The sequence below is a fragment of the Phoca vitulina genome, unplaced genomic scaffold (genome assembly GCF_004348235.1).
Source record: "Phoca vitulina isolate PV1807 unplaced genomic scaffold, GSC_HSeal_1.0 scaffold9, whole genome shotgun sequence".
Lineage (NCBI taxonomy): Eukaryota > Metazoa > Chordata > Mammalia > Carnivora > Phocidae > Phoca > Phoca vitulina.
Window position 1 is genome coordinate 19,936,869 of NW_022589712.1, and position 17,422 is coordinate 19,954,290.

Here is a 17,422-nt window from a genome sequence, read left to right on the forward strand (position 1 = left end):
GAGTTATAAAATGCATATCAGGTTTTAAAATGCAACTAATCTCTTTTTTAATTATTTTTTTTGAACAGTCTCAAGATAAAACATCAGGAGGCATTAATCCAGAACCTTGTCCTATCTGTGCTCGGCAGCTGGGAAAACAGGTGATATAATAATTAATAGCATATGAATTTATAAAACACTTTATACTTTTCAAAGGCATTTACCTATAATAGCTCTCTTTTTTCCTCATGACAATTTTATATGCAAGGCAGAAATGACCTCCACCTTAAAAATAGGGCCAAAGGTTAGGTGAGAAGCTTAGTGCCACATATGTTTGAGCAGTGTTCCTCCTTAAGTGATAGGTGAAAACGTATTTCTAGAATAACCCCACATTTTTCATTAAAGATGCATAGTTTTGCATATTGTTTCCAGTCACAAGATCAAGTCTAAGTAATTTGACTTTGTCAGTTTAACATGTTTATTTGGTAATTGTACAGAAATATAATAGAGCATACATAGATTTACTTAAGGTAATACAAAGGTATAGTAACATAGCTCTTACTTGGGATTATTAATATTTAATAACCAGACTTTAAAGTATAAATAATATCAATCCTAGGGGAATTTAGATATGATTTTTACAAGGCCATTGTAACAAGAATAAACCTTTCAAATATTGGTGTACAAATTTCTATAAACCAAGCACCATATTAGTTCTCCTCAAAGAGATTCTTTTATCCTACTAACTGTGATTTTTGAAACTACAAATTTCTACTTTGTATGATAAATCAATATATACAGTATTGATATTAATTGCTTCTCAAAATTTGAAGTGAGTAAAAGTGTTCTTGGCTGTTGTTTTCTGTGGAACCAAGAGTAAAAAGTTAAAATATATGAGCTCCACATTCTGACCAGCAATAATCAGAAAGAAAGTACCTTTTAGTTTCCACAATTTATGGAGAAAGTGGGTTTTAAAGGACATTTTATTGATAATAAATCTTAAATGCATCAATATTACTTTGGAAACTAAGCAGAATAATAATGCACAGAGACTGGTGATTTCTGAGAAAAGTCATTGGTAAAAATATGTTAAAAGTCGTGATAAAAATGGAAAGGATCATGAGGTAAGTAGTGTCTTTTTTACTTTTAGTTTCAGTGAGAGTCACACAACTGGATGAATCAGAAGTTTTGTTTGTGTCTTAAACGTTTCCAGTTTTTAAAGTTCTTTCATATACATTATTTCATTTAATTTTAGTATAACCTATATTTCCTTCACTTAGAAGAACATACTAGATTACAGTAAGGGTAACAATACTTCACTTTTTAAATTCTGTTCCTCCCCACAGCCTGTAGGAACTCTAGATCCTTTTTATCTTCCCAGTTCTCCTCTTCCCCTCCTAATTTAGAGGATCCATCAGAGGTAACTCATATACTGGCTACATCCCTGGAGGCATTGCCATTTGGGCTTGTTTGGGCTGCTTCAGTTAACTTCTAGTCACTCCTGAGGCTCTGGTGCCAAGTGTCTGATTTCTCCTGAATTGCAGGTGTAGATGGACTTATCTTTTCAGCTTGTCCACAGCATGAACAGCATCAGCCAGTAAAACCCCAAACAGCCCCTCCCCCTTCTCAAAAATTATTTTCAAACCAAGTTTATATACCTCATTTTTCTCTTCCCTTAGTGTGAGTTCTTTTCGAAGGGACTTCGTAGTCTGTCCTGAAAAGCACCCCAGGTGGGCCCAGCTGTGCACCTTCTTTCTGTGCACGTCCATACATATCTGAATCCTAGAAAAGCACAGCTTAGTGCTTAGGAACCTAGTCACTCATAATACCACTCAATTTTTGTTGTTGTTGTTACCAGGTGAAAAAGTTAAATAATTTGCATAAGATGCCATAGCTTTTAGAACTGACACCTCACCTAAAACCAGTACTCTTCTGCACCCATCATTGCCAAAATCAGGGAGTCTCCATGGTATACTCCAAGAGTCAGAGAGAACTATTGTACTTTTCTTGAAATATATCGGACAAAGGGGTTTACAAAAATGTCTTTTTACCTATTTGGGTTTTTTTAAATATATCTAGAACTGCTTTTAAAATAAACCTGAGATACTAGCCCATCTCATTTTCTATATAATAAATACTGTAACATGTGAAGATGTAAATCCATTTAATGAGTTATATAGAATATACTGAGGATGATATTATCTCCAAATTAATGTTGTTCTTAGTTCCTCTATTCTATCTGCTGTTGCAGTGCTAAAGGAGTAATTTGCATTTTTCCTGAATACTGAAATGAGAACACCAACTTCTTACAAAATAATGGTGGCTGACTGTTATGCTCACAATTAGAGTGAGTAGAACTAAAGACTACGAAAGCGTACTCTGGTTGAACTAAAAAAGAGTTAATTTTTACAACTTAGCTTTTATGACTTAAAGAGTGTTAACGTCATAAAACATATAGGAAGTGAAATTATGACTCCCTTCTCTTTTTAATATATTTATAGATTAGAAGGCATCTTTGATAGCACCTCACTGAGGTATATTCTGTGTGTTTTCTTTTTCAGTGGGCAGTACTGACCTGTGGACACTGTTTCTGTAACGAGTGCATTTCAATTATTATTGAGCAGTACAGTGTGGGGTCTCATAGAAGCTCCATTAAGTGTGCCATCTGCCGCCAGACCACATCTCACAAAGAGATCTCGTATGTCTTCACCTCAGAGAAAGCCAGCCAGGAAGAAGACATTCCTGTGAAGGTAAAGTAGGTTAAGGACATGTGGAAGCATCGTCAGAGCAATGTAGTAGGAATCAGTACCTGACAGTGAGACCATCAAAGTCAGAACAAGGCCAGCACAGTGAATATGTAGAAGCCACTGTTTCTGTCTGTAGGAACACTGCCCGAAAGCCTCAGCTTTACCATCTACACTTTCTATGTGGGAGGAAGGCAAGAAGGCTTTTCCAAACATGGCTGGCCGTAGTCAGGTCCACTGTGGCAGAAAAGTAACATCTTAGAATTTCAGTTCTCCATCAAATTTGATAGTATTTCTGTGTACTACAAATAGAGCTCTGGTTAAATTAGCGATTTCCTTAAAGAAAGCTTCTTCCTCATTCTCTCATTTGCCTAGATAGCAGGAAAAAGGGATGAGCCCAACCTAATTGGAGGAAAAAATAGAGTGCTTTGAAGTTAATAGAGACTGTCACAGAAGGAGGTGTAGCGTACTTTCAGATGACATGGATTGGTATTTCATGGTAGAGCCAAAAGTTGGCTTTATTTTCCTAATTTTTTCCCGTGCTTCATTCTGAATTCCAAGAAAGTGACTAGAATTTGAAATCCAAACAGGATCCATAATTGGACTTTGTCTAAGGGGCATTTATCTAATGAAAAACCTTTATTAGGGAACCTGGGTGGCTGAGTTGGTTAAGCAACTGCCTTCGGCTCAGGTCATGATCCCAGGGTCCTGGGATTGAGTCCCGCATCTGGCTCCTTGCTCTGCAGGGAGCCTGCTTCTCCCTCTCCTTCTGCCTGCTATTCCACCTGCTTGTACTCTCTCTCTCTGTCAAATAAATAAATAAAATTGTTAAAAAAAAAAAGAAAAAAAAGAAAAACCTTTATTAGACTTTTTTGTTCTTTGCCTTCCTTAAACATGCTTTTTTTTTCCTTCCTAACCAAACTTAGACAAAGGACAAATCAATATATGATTGTAGTAGAGAATATAGGCCTGAAGGAGTAATTGAGAGTTAAAAATCCTTATTTTTAAGGATTGTATTTTTTGAGGGAAATTATCTACAAGTTGAAACTATCAGGAGTTAGGGCTCCCTCTCCTGACAAAAGTGTGGTTGAATTAAAGTATGTCTGATTGCTATTTATTCCTACCATTATTTGAGTAAAACCTGAAAATATCAATAACATTGCTTTCTAGTGTGTTGAGATAAACAGAATCCCTAAGTTGGAATGAATTTCATTCATTCGTTCGTTCCATACCGGTTTATTGGACACATAGTGTGTGCCTGGAAGTGTGCTGGGCCTCACAGATACAACAAACACTCCTGAATAAAACAGACATGATTGCTGTCCTTGTGGATTTTACAGTTTGGCAATGGGGGGACGAATTTGAGTTGGGGCAGGCAACAACAAACATTACACAAATAATTAATGTGTTATAATTGTGATAAGCCCTCCAAAAGAAAATCAAACCTAGCTCCTCTGAGGGAATGACAGTTAAGTAGATGCCTAAAGGATGAATGAATTCACCAGGCTGGGGCGAAGAGAGACGTGATCTTGTGGGGAGGAGGCTGCCAGACAGAAACAAACAAAGAACAATACATAGAAATGTCTGAGACAAGGAAGAACTCAGTGGAACTCAGTGCCTGCAGTGTAGAAGGCAAAAAGGACAAGTGATTGAAATGAGTCTGGAAACTAAAGAGGGGCCAGATGCTGAAGGGCCATCTGAAGATTTGAGAATTTTCTTTTCCTATAACCGAAAGGCATTATATGTTACATGCAGAGAAGTATCATGATTAGATTTGAATCTTTAAAAGATTCCTTTTATGCAGTGTGGAAATTAGATTATCAGGAATAGAAAAAAACAGAAAAACTTTGGAGAGAGCAGATCAGGAGGCCACAGTAGTGATGGGTGGCTTTGATTAGGTCAGTGGTAGTGGAGATAGAAAGAAGCGGTTATAGTCATGAGGTATTTGAAGGTTGATTTGTAAGATAGAATGCTGAAGGGATTGATGGTGATTTTGGAGGGGACCCCCCTGGTTTCTGATGTGAAAAATTAGGTGGATAATAGTACAGTTACTGATAGAAGGTATTTGGAAGAAGAGTACATTTAAACATACTGTGTTTGAAATGCCTAGGACATCCAAATAGCAAAGTATTGCTCTGAAATTCAGAGTCACTGGCATAATGATGTGTGAAGCCATGAGAGTGAATGAAATTACCTGGGGAGAGACACAGAAGTTAGCTTCAGACCAGGTCCCCTCGGACTTCAGAGCTCTTTAAAGGTTGAATAAAGCGGGGGAGATGATGAGGAGACCAGGAAGGAATAGCTGGAGGCATTGGCAGTCGAGGAGAGGCCCCAGGAGAACCGCTTCAGTCAGGAGGCAGTTACCAGCCATATCCAGTGATGCGGAGGTGGCTCGGTGACACTGTGGACCAGGCTGGCTAATGGAGGTCATTGATGAACTTCCGAAGACTTCCATGGACATTTACAGGCAAAAGGCAGATTGGGAGGGATTGAAGAGTGAACAAGAAGTGAATAAGTAGAGAAAATGCTCAACCATTTTATAAATTTAGCTGTAAAGTAGAAAAGAGAATTATAACCAGCAAGAGATACAAAGTGCAGAAGGGGGGTTTATGGGTTTTTTTGGTTTTTGGTTTTGGGGGGGGGTTTTTGTTTGTTTTAGGGGTTTTTTTTTTATGATAAAGATTCTTGAGTATTTTAATCCCTGGCAAAGAAGGATAATTTGAAGATATAGGAAAGAGAAGGTATAATCTGCAGTGTAAGTTTCTTGAAAGACAGAGTGTTGACATAAAGAAAGTAGAGATCTCATTCAAATAACAGGAAGAGGTTGGGCTACTGAGCAAATAAGCTATAAGGGTAGGTGTCCTTGTCAGAGGATGGGCTCTCTTAGTCATTTCAGAAAGGACAGCTATTCAGTACTCCAGATGTGACTGCAGAAGCAGGTGACCCAAGAAAGATGGAGGAGACAAGGTGGAGGAGACGAAGTGGTAAAACTTGAATGTTGGAGGGGTTGTCCAAGGAGACAGACAGTGTATCCTGTCTAGAGTTGAGATACAGACTTAGGCACCAAAATTCTTCCGTGAATGAAAGGTAGTGTTCAGTAAATGATGACAGCGAAGAGTAGAATTAGGGGATAACTGGGTTTTATGAGGCCCAAAAGAATGGAAATTTTTACAAAAATGAGAAATAGTGATCTGAAACCCGCATCAGGGACCGGAGGACTCATAGTGCAAGAAAGCAGTGTGCTCAAAGGACAGCCAGATTCTAATTAAAGCACGGAAGTAGAGCACAGTATTTCCACAAAAGGTTAAAAGTAGAAAAGTTTGTTGACCATAAAGCACTAGTTCCTGGGGAACCACTAGAGTTGGGGAGTGGAAAGAGAAAAGTGGGAGGGTGGGGAGTGGGAGGGAACTGCAGAGCAGTCTGGGAATAACACAACTGGCGGGGTTAAGTGATGAGAGGATCATGATTTCAAGGGGTCGTGGAGTCCTGCTCCCTCTCTGGGAATCCCCTGGATAAATGTGTATTTTTAAACCAAATGCCAAAGAGCCGCTGAGTGAAGAGGAAGGTGGTCTGTGGTGCAGTCTGCTGGCCGGCCCTGACGAGGCATTTGATGGTCAGACTTGATCCTCCTCCCCACCCAGAGAACTGCTTTCCTCCCAGCTTCCCTCTCCCTTTCTTGCCAATCCTGCCCTTTCCCTCTCCTTCCCTTAAAAATAGTCTTTCTTAGCCCTTCTTTCTCTTCTACTGTCTCTTCCTTTGGCCTCAGGCATCCCAAGGGCCACAGATGGCCCTCGGGGCTAAGAAGGGCCGCTGACCCTGAGATAAAAGCATTCATCACAGTGTAAGGAAGGAGTGTGAGAAAGAACTGCTGTGTCAGGCTTCACGCTGTGAGGTTTAGGAAGTGATTGCTCTAGCTACCAGTAAACAGCACAGCCTCTGTGAAACTGAGTCATGGAGCCCGTCAAACCCAAACACCTGCTCGTTTTATGGCACCTTTCCTAGATACACAGGAGAGCGGTCAGGACAGTTACATCCGCTGTCCTGTTGGGACAGGAATATCAGTGTACAGATACTGTTTATTATGTTCTGACTTCTTCCTGTCTTTCCTGCATACTGATGAACACATAAATTAATCGAAGCATCTCATAAGTTATAAGATTACAGAATTTACTGAAGTTCATTTTTGTATTATCATAGATGCATATATACTTGTATTTCCTTTTTATTAAACATGACTGAATATTATACCTATTATACTTGTAAGTTTTATCTGTCTTCCACATTCTCACATTACTTCTTGCCACATTTACTTTTATCTCACTGCCTTTACTGTCACCATTTGTGCCTGCCCCTTCTGCCTTCTGTCCCCTTTTCTGACTTCCGTCACATTTCTGCTCTACTGTCTGCCACCTCCTCTCTGAAGCATCTGCCTGTTGTTTTCTCAGACTCTCACTGCTTCTGAAACTACCCTACTGTACAGTCATACCATCTATTGTGAAGTTGAGGGAGTAATCTTATATAAAATAAAGATGATTCTATGTGAATAATTAAGGCATTATTTTGAAATTTTATAAGTATTAGTTCAAACTATAGCTAACCCTAGGAATTTTTTCTTTTATGTTGATTATCAGATCTCTGGCCTTTATTAAACAATACTAAGAATTAATTTTTTTATTTCAGTGAAGTTTTTATATTATCTGAAATGTTTTTTTCACTCTTAAGTAGTCATGTCAAGACTCTCAGAGCAGATAATATACATAATCATATAGCTGGTCTTGGATAAAAATTTGGAAAACATAAAAGTAGTATTAAATAATACAAGACATTTTTTTTTTTTTTTTACAAGACATTTTTTTCTACTGGTATTTCACAATATAAGGAATCCTATTGATGGACCATAGAAATAAACTGAATATTGAGATCACAATGTTCCCTTTGTGGGAACATGTAAGTCAAAGACTGTATCTACCCTAACGTCTGTGTGACAGTATTCCTAAATGACCCTTGGAACACCTACTGGGCATTTCACAAAGTAAACAAAATTCCCCTTGCAAGTTCTGACAACTGCCAGGCATTTGGGATGGTGAAGTAGACTTCCTGGCAGAACATACGTGCCACGTGGCATGTTCCTTGTGTTCTAAGTTTGGATAGGTTTCATACAAAGCATTTTTGTCAGTGGAAACCCTGACCCTCTGATGGACACGGTTCTTATGTCGTACGTAAGAAGTCTCTATCCAGGAGCAAATATGCTGCATGGGTAAAGCCACAGCAGAACAGCAGCCTTCACAAGGGCACAGCTGCTTCATCTTCTCAAACTTTTGAGTGTCTAATAACTGGCCTGCTTCCTAAAATAAAGATTTTTATCAGGCCCCAGTCCCATTTAAATTTTAACTCATTAGATCTGGGATCTTGTCCAGGAATCTGCATTTTTAATAAGTAAGTCTATCGATAATGGAGGTGTCTTACACAGCCTCTTTGTAGAGGGAAGATAGAACTATATTTCTACACTCAAACTCCCCGAGAATTTTAGCAGTACCATGTGTCAAATTGTATGTGTAGAATTCTGTTGTTTCTTTCCTTTTCTTTTTTGAGTTTTTGTTCATTTATTCAAGGATGACTTGTGAAGTCTATCTTGTACTTTCTAAATATAATTAAACATCTGGATGAAAAAAACTGATTCCAAAATTCTGACTGAGCCTAAAATAATTTGGTGAATATAATCCACAAGCTTTATTTATTTAAATATATTTAGGTACATCTAAATATTTTTATATAAGATATTTGTATATGAACATTAACTGGTAATTTTAGAATGTAATTGTATGTTTTTGTTAGAAAATGTCATGAGTAAGTATAATTATAATCATAAAAAACAATTCCTATTCATCGGCCAAGTTAGCACTTACAATTCTGAACTGTTAGGGAGTCTGGTGTTGAAGTTAGCTATAGCTTACAAAAATCAAACACAATAGAGACTTCTAAGATGTAAATTATCTTTATGAAATTACTGTTCTGAAAGACTCACACTTCGCAGGGTATAAACTCCATTAAAATGTGGAAAGGACATTGTTCATGAAGTGGGGACTTTGATTTATTCACTACTGTATCCCCAGCATCTAGAACAATGCCTGGTATGTAACAGGTGCTCAGTGAGTAGGTGGATATCTGGATGGATGGATGATGCTTGGATGGATGGATGGATGGATGGATGGACAGACAGATGAACAGATAAGCAGTTGATTACTATTTACATATAATATCCCTAAAAGCCTTTGGGTACAAATAAAATTTTTAACTTTTTTACAGTTGCTGACCTATCTCTTTGAAATCATTATGCAAAGTGTTAAAGGGACAATGTTATTTTTTTGGCCTAGTGCACTTGTAAGATTTCCCACTGCATAGGTGGGACTTCATTGAACTTCATTCAAGTAACATGTGAATGCTTGAAGAACGCAGCACTTGCCCCAGGCATATGCTTGAGGAGTATTCCTACTTCATGAAACCAATCATGCAAGCTGTATAACTGCACTGAATTGTATCTGTCACTACCGACATGGGTTTTTAGTCTGGTGAACAGGTGCAGACAGAAATAAAACAATGTTAACTGATCTTACTCAGCAGAAACTACTGTGGATAACACAGGCGCATTCAGAGAGTTAGCTGTCTTTCAAAAAGAAAAGACCAGAATAAAAGTAACAAAAGTCAGGTAATACCAAGACAGAAATGACTTTATACTGAACATTCAAGTTATTTGCAAATTATAAGCCCACCATGAAAACCTAGAGAAAAAAAAATCTATTATCTGTCACCATGTTATAATCCTAGTTGGTCATGTTACTGATTAGAGGACATAGTTCTTTTTTTTTTGGCGAGGAGGGGAGGAGGTGGGGGTGCTAAGTTGTGTGAATTTGTCTTCTTTAAAGATTTTATTTATTTATTTGAGAGAGCTTGAATGAGACAGAGAGAGAGAGCACATGAGAGGGGGAAGGTCAGAGGGAGAAGCAGACTCCCTGCTGAGCAGGGAGCCCGACGTGGGACTCGATCCCGGGACTCCAGGATCATGACCTGAGCTGAAGGCAGTCGCTTAACCGACTGAGCCACCCAGGCACCCAATTTGTCTTCTTTAAAGTGATGTTTTTCAGTCAGGTGAAATCTTCCAGGGACACCTGGGTGGCTCAGTCGTTAAGCGTCTGCCTTTAGCTCAGGTCATGATCTCAGGGTCCTGGGATCGGGCTCCGCATCGGGCTCCCTGCTCCATGGGAAGCCTGCTTCTCCCTCTCCCACTCCCCCTGCTTGTGTTCCGTCTCTCACTGTGTCTCTCTCTCTCTGTCAAATAAATAAAAATCTTAAAAAAAAAATCTTCCAAAAAATCTCTAATCTCAAAACCTTTATAGTATGTTTTAATGATTGCAAAAATCAATCCATCTAATAACTGGAAGATTAAAATAAAATCTGTGCTGTGTTTCCGATGGGATGAGCTTACCTCTCACAAAGCTGGAAGTCCTCGTCTGTGCAGGTGGCACAGGTTAGGCATCCGTATGACTCTAGAGCAGGAGGAGACGCTGCAGGCACAGGGGCGCCCAGCGCTCGAGCACGGACACGGCTCAGAGGGCTGGTGCGCTCGCGGGGTGACAACCACAGGCCTCCCTCCCAGCCCCCGGATCTCTTGTCCCTCCGTAAGAAATAAGGGTAGACAAAAAGGACATTTAGTTTTTAGTAGTAATAATTTACACAAAAGAAAGAAAAATAAACTCAGAATAAAATGGAATGCACACCATGAAAAGTAATGCTGGCCTTCATTCTCCCTTATTTGCCTTGCCACTGTGATCAGTTTTAGTGCTAAAGATCACCTGTATGACTTTAAATAATATACATAGGTTTTGTTTCTTAAAATACTAGCTGTAGACAGACAGTATCTGCTCTCTCCTCACTTCAAAATATGAGGAAATTAGTGCATCTATTCCTCTTTCTTTCTTCTCTTTTCCACATCCTAATTTTTGTTGTAGTGTCATATAGTATCATTTTGAATTTTGATGTTTATAGCATTCACATTTTATTACCTAATTATCGCTATGTCTTCCATATCTACAGAAAATCAGTAAAATAGTGAACAATATTATACACTGTAGAGCCAAGGAGAGTGAGTGAAGTCATGTAGAAAGGAATATAATTCTAATTTTGTGGTTTTAAACTTTGCTTTTTGAAGAAAAGCCTTCCAAGCACTCCAGTCAAATGGAACTTCTGACTTTTTTCTAGAAAGCTTCCTTAATGTCTGTGTGAACTTTATCAGGCACTAATAGCCCTGTAATGCTCATTGTAATATTTTTTTTCACTGTGCTGTACTGCTTCAAGAAATTTTAGCATGTGTGTGAATGGCAAATTTCAGAAAATGACTTCATTTTGCTTTCACTTTAGAGTGACAAGTGACTGATAGCCCCCTCTAATGTAAGCCATGATTTGAAATGTTTCCCATATACTAGTGTGTATGTATTTCGCATATATGGAATATATATGTGTAAAGTCTCTAAAGATATGGCCTGCGTGTTGACATAAAGTAGTCTCTAAACAATATTCTCTCTAATGTTTGGTGAAAAGTAAGACTGAGTGCATTCATCATCTGCACTGTTTGACTTTTTTCTGATGTTCTTCAAGGCCACTTTAGCCCTTAATTCTGCCAGTGGAGCAAAGCATAACCATGAGAATCCATAGATACTGCAGAGAAACAGTGAGAGAGGAATATGGACAGATTCAGTAAATAGAGAAAATAGAGGGGCTCAAGGGAAGAAGGACAGACTGGTGACAAAGGGGTATAATACAAAGCAACAATAACTTTCCAGTCCTAGAGCACTAGTTTTATTTCTATAAATCAAGTACAAATAGCACTTGGCTGCTACAGGAGGGAGATCTCATATCTCTTCTCCTTCCTTTCCTGCCTTCCTGAAATAAGGATTCTCAGCAATAGGAAATAGGCATGAAGGGAATAGAGTGAAGCCAAGCATTGCATATCTTCTACACCATACTCAAAGGTTTTACCTATTCCCTCTTCTTTCCTCAATAATAAGACTTTAGGGAATGAAAAGCAGTACCTCACTCTACGAATGACCTGATGAGATACTTAGTCCCATTCTGGAGGGAGGAGTGTTGATCAAAGTCTAAATCAATACTACTTGATAGCTTTATTATTAGAATTCTTCCAGTCTACTGAGTATATGACAAAGAAACAAAAGTGAGTTTTCCATCCTTTTAACACATTTAACCAATTTTAACTCAACTTTCAGTTTTTGGAATTTTATAACATGAACATGAGACTGTAGAGCTACTCCAGTCAAGTTTAACTCTGTGATGAAGATAAGCTAGTTGCACTTACTTAGAGTAGTTAAGAGGCTGCATGACATTTCTGATCTTTAGTCATGCAACTAGACAACCTCTAGGCCAGACTTCATAAGAAATATTCTTTGTTGGCCTTTGGTGCTAATGGGTATCTGCTGTTTTTTTCATTGCCTTGACTTCTACCCAAAAGTCTAGAGCTTTTAACTTTGCAGTTTATTTTCCAGAAAGTAGAAAGGCCACCTGTATATGTAGCTTGGAGGCCTTGTTTGGTTTTTGTTGATTAAATTACAAGCAAGGGAACAAAGATTTTTGTGAAGAATATTTTATATGATTCTCTTGCCGTAAAGAAGGAAATTTCCATCCTTTTTCTTCGTTAACTGTTATAATACTCTTGACTGCTTACCTCATGAGGGGAATACCAGGAGAGGTACTGATTTGATCTGACTGGTAACACTTTGTACGTCTCCCATCCTGATTCTCCCGTTGACCTTAGAAGTAGTGCCTTAGGGAGAACAACCATGAAGATACGGTCAGTGGAGGGCAGAGGACAGATAATGTGTCTTTACTCCAAAGCTGGGTCTTCATCATTGATATTTCAGAAACATGAAGAAAAGCCAAGCATTGATCACGAAATCAGGGTTGATGGATATATATCTTGAAAAACCAAAGAGATTCTCAAGGATGGAAATGAGGAAAGGGACAAGAATTTCAGAAGAGGACGAAGGTGCTTATAATTAAATACAACTTTATCATCATAATATATTAAGAAGTGATCTAGCAGTTTTGTGGGATTTCTGTTCCCATGTACCTTCCTCACGAATACATATCATTCTAACTTAACTTTGCATCTGTATGTTTACTGATACAGCTAAAAAAATAAGCTAAGTTGGACTGAGGCTACCAGTTTACCTGTCTTAAAAGTATTCATACTTTGTTACTTTGTTAACACCTTGCATAGTGATAGATTCTGCTGCACAGTTCCTCATCCTAATCTCTTGTGCCTCTTCTGTGATCTCCTCCAGCCTTGCCTGTATGTAACCCATCCCCTTCTTCATGTTTTAACCTTTTTTTAACAAACTACTTATTTTCTGTAGCAGTGGTCACATTGAATAGTATTCTCAGAAACTGACAGATTTGAGCCAAATTTCATTTATGCATTTGAGATAAAAACATTAAAAAGAGCAGTGGAATGTGTATAGTACTCATTAAGATGGTATAATAAAACATTCACTTAAATTGCATCCAGGCCAAACCAGCAGTTTAAACCATCTTTTTTGTTATTTTTTATATTCTGCAACATGCATTAGACTGTATGTTTTGGGGAGTAAGGGAGTGTATCTTTTGATCTTTGTATGTCTAGTGCCTAATATAGTTCTTGGCATTTTTGTTGAATAAATGAATGATTTGAATAATCAAATATGAATTTACTTGAAATGTTGGGGGGACTTGAATGATGAGGAAAATGCAGAAGAAAGTCTGCCCTTTCTCTTTGTTCACTTTCATTGACTCTGCTGTAAGACCAACCATAGTCTTTTCAGTATTATTTTGGAACTCTTGCTTTTTCATTTGGAAGTAAAAAGCACAAGCAAGAAAGAGAAAAAAAGTTCATGAATGAGGGCATAATGTGGTGGGAATCTAGGTTTCTAAAGATTAAAGATAAAAGCCCATTGGGTTTGGGCGCCTGGGTGCCTCAGTTGGTTAAGCATCTGACTTGATTTAGGCTCAGGGTTGTGAGATCAAGCTCCACATTGGGCATGGAGCCTACTTAAATAAAAAATGAAAAATGATAAAACCATGGCAAAACAATTAGTTGAGGGAAAAGCTGCTCTTCAAAAAAAAATCTCTTATCTTTCCCTTATGAAAGACTAGTTAAATGTCAAGCACAGAAAAAATCTAATAAAAGAGTAAGATCAAAGAATATTTAATTTTTTTTTTAAGATTTTATTTATTTATTTGACAGAGAGAGACACAGCGAGAGAGGGAACACAAGGAGGGGGAGTGGGAGAGGGAGAAGCAGGCTTCCCACTGAGCAGGGAGCCGGAGCCCGATGCGGGGCTCAATGCCAGGACCCTGAGATCATGTCCTGAGCCGAAGGCAGATGCTTAATGACTGAGCCACCCAGGCACCCCAAGAATACTTAATTTTTAAATCCAGTTGTCATTCATCAAACATTTGTGAGTTACTGTAACTAATGTGTATTAATAAAGCACTTTTGCTTACATTATTGCATTTAACACAACTGTGAACCACGTACAGAGAGGTAGGAAAATATTGACAACATAAATTTAACATATACAGTATATGAGAGATCCTATAAATCAGTAAGAAATGAAGACTTAGGTTTTTTTCTTCTTTAATTGGCAAAGGATATGAATACAGTTCCCAGAAGAAGAATTCTAAATGGCCAGTTAATGATATTCAAATTCAGTCTCAGGAAAATGTAGACTAAATTTTCATTTAGTCTACATTTGAAATGAAAATTTCACCTATCAGACTGGCAAAAATTTAAATTTTAACAACTGTGCAAAGAAAGAGACATTTTTAACCATTGGTAGTTAAAAGTTCCAGCATTTTTTTTAAAGATTTCATTTATTTATTAGAGAGAGAGAGAAGGAGCAGGGGGATGGGCAAAGTGAGAGGGAGAAGCAGACTCCCCGCAGAGCAGGGAGCCATCATGGGGCTGGATCCCGGGACTCCCGAGTTCCAGCATTTTTAGATGGCAATTTGATCCACCAAAATCCAAGTATCTACTAACTTTTTTGAGTCTTTGACCAATAATTCCACTTTGATGTGCCCATCCAATAAAAATATTTTCACATGCATCCAAAGCTATAAGAACAAGTATCACTGAAGTATTGTTTATAATAGCAATAAAGAATGCAAAAATCTAAATGTATATTAATAAGCAAATATTTAATAAATTGTTCTACCCTAAATGTACAACTGTTGAGGTCAAGTAAAGTAAAAATCCTACATGAATAGATTGCTAAGATACAGTGTTAAATGAAAAGGCCATTTTATAAAACATGTTTACAAATATTTGTTGAGTATGTATTCATTTTTATATAAGCTTCTAAAATGCTTAAGGGGGTCTAACAGGATAAATGCCAATTCTTAGTGGTGTTTTGAGAGGGTAGGGCTTTAAGAAAAGATTTAGCTTCTTTAATTCTGTATATTTCTGTTAGCTTAGTTGTCCAGTAAGCATATTTTGCTTTTATGTAATTTTTTTAAAGTTACCCAAAAAGTGCTTGTGATAGATACAGTAAATAAGACAGAAACCAGATCCTTATCTAACTTCTATTCAGTTTTTCTCCTATAGTTTAGTGCTTTTCTATGTTAACTTTTTAAAGGTCAGTAATCCTTCATTGTACATAGCATTTTCTTTCCATTTAGCAACAAATTAGGAATTGTTATTAAAATAAACTCAACGGGGGCGCCCTGGGTAGCACAATCGGTTGAGCATTCAACTCTTGGTTTCAGCTCAGGTCATGATCTCCGGGGTCATGGGATCGAGGCCGGTGTATGGCTCCGTGTTCAACGCAGAGTCTGCTTAAGACTCTCTCTCCCCATCTCCTTCTGCCCACCCCCCCCACACACACACACATACATGCACATGCTCGCTCGCTCTCAAATAAATAAATAAATCTTTAATAAAATAAAATAAATTCAATATATCCTCTTGTAACTGGGAGGCAACATTTTTAATGACAGTTTATGATAATTTAAATGTCTTCAAGTAGGGGCGCCTGGGTGGCTCAGTCGTTAAGCGTCTGCCTTCGGCTCAGGTCATGATCCCAGGGTCCTGGGATCGAGCCCTGCATCGGGCTCCCTGCTCAGCCAGGAGTCTGCTTCTCCCTCTCCCACTCCCCCTGTTTGTGTTCCCTCTCTAGCTGTCTCTCTCTCTATGTCAAATAAATAAATAAAATCTTTAAAAAAAAAAAAATGTCTTCAAGTAGTCTAAAATAGGAAATCTTTTGTCTTGACAGAAACTTACCTAAACACAGTGGCCTAACATAAGGATTTTGCATTTATTGGATTTGTTTTTTAAAATTATGCAGAGCATGCATGCTCAAACCAAGACCTGCCAATATACACGGCCACCCACTAAGAAGTCCATCCATTGTTCTCATTCTCAGTAACCACTTCTGCCCAAGTGGAAGAAAAGGGGTATTAAGGTAGTCTCACCCCCCCATGTAGCTTTATGCCAAGCAGAGCTTTGGATTTCTACACTTATTATTATTATTCTTTCATAGTGGCAGTAACTGGACTAGGACCAAATGGTTCCAAGCTGTGACATTTGCAAGGGATCATTGAAAGCTACCACTGAACTGTCCAAACTTTGATAAAAGCGAATGTTCTGGTCTTTTTCTTCCCAGAGTTAGCACTCTAGTTTGGAATGTTGCTTATAAAAGGTTATTATTACTATGTTTTCTTTTGAACTTTTCATAAGAAGCAGCTTAATAGATGGAAGGTTGTATAGTTATTATGGTATTTCATTTGAAAATATTTTTGAAAATGAGACCTTGCAAGGGATATGAATGTTTCTATCTAAACTCATTAAACAATATTTCATGCTGATTTCCTGCTTTCTCTCATTTGAGATAATTTTGCTCTATTTAAGACACTTTTTAGACTGAAACAGATCCTTTATATTTTTTAACCTTTCAAGTATAATTGGCAATCTGCATACCAGAGAAATAATTATGTAGACTCAGGATTTTAGTATTAGGGTTTTAAAACTTCTTCCATAATTCTGTCTTGCTAACTTAAAGTTGATATTCCTTTCTTGTTTCATTTACATATTTTACCTTTGATGTCTCTGTGTAAAAGTGGTGCAAGGAGTCGGTTTGAGGAGAAGAGTAATGCTGCTGTGAGAATATTTTTACTTCTTTTTGGTTAGATCTGCCCCCCTTGTGAGATTATCTGTGTCATTATCTGTGCTTGTATTTAATGTCTTAGAAAGATAATAAGTTGCTGAGTATCTACTCTGCCAAGTGTTGAGTTAAATGCTATACATGAATTGTGCAAGACTGTTGAATCACAGATCTGTACCTCTGAAACAAATAATGCAATATATGTTAAGAAAAAAAAAAAGAAGAAGATAGCAGGAGGGGAAGAATGAAGGGGGCGAAATCGGAGGGGGAGACGAACCATGAGAGACTATGGACTCTGAAAAACAAACTGAGGGTTCTAGAGGGGAAGGGGGTGGGAGGATGGGTTAGTCTGGTGATGGGTATTAAAGAGGGCACGTTCTGCATGGAGCACTGGGTGTTATGCACAAACAATGAATCATGGAACACTACATCAAAAACTAATGATGTAATGTATGGTGATTAATAACAATAAAAAATTTTTTAAAATTCAATAAA

The 17,422-nt window shown here is 37.9% G+C and overlaps 1 protein-coding gene across 5 annotated transcripts in view; it reads left to right on the plus strand.

Annotated features, from left to right (window-relative positions):
• Positions 1-17,422, plus strand: part of SHPRH (SNF2 histone linker PHD RING helicase) — an 89,832-nt gene that overhangs the window by 61,626 nt on the left and 10,784 nt on the right. For all 5 annotated transcript variants that reach the window (XM_032407715.1, XM_032407716.1, XM_032407717.1 and 2 more), the window contains 2 exons: positions 69-140; positions 2,541-2,729. In XM_032407715.1, the coding sequence (XP_032263606.1) occupies positions 69-140; positions 2,541-2,729 (261 nt within the window). The remainder of the gene's footprint in view (positions 1-68; positions 141-2,540; positions 2,730-17,422) is intronic.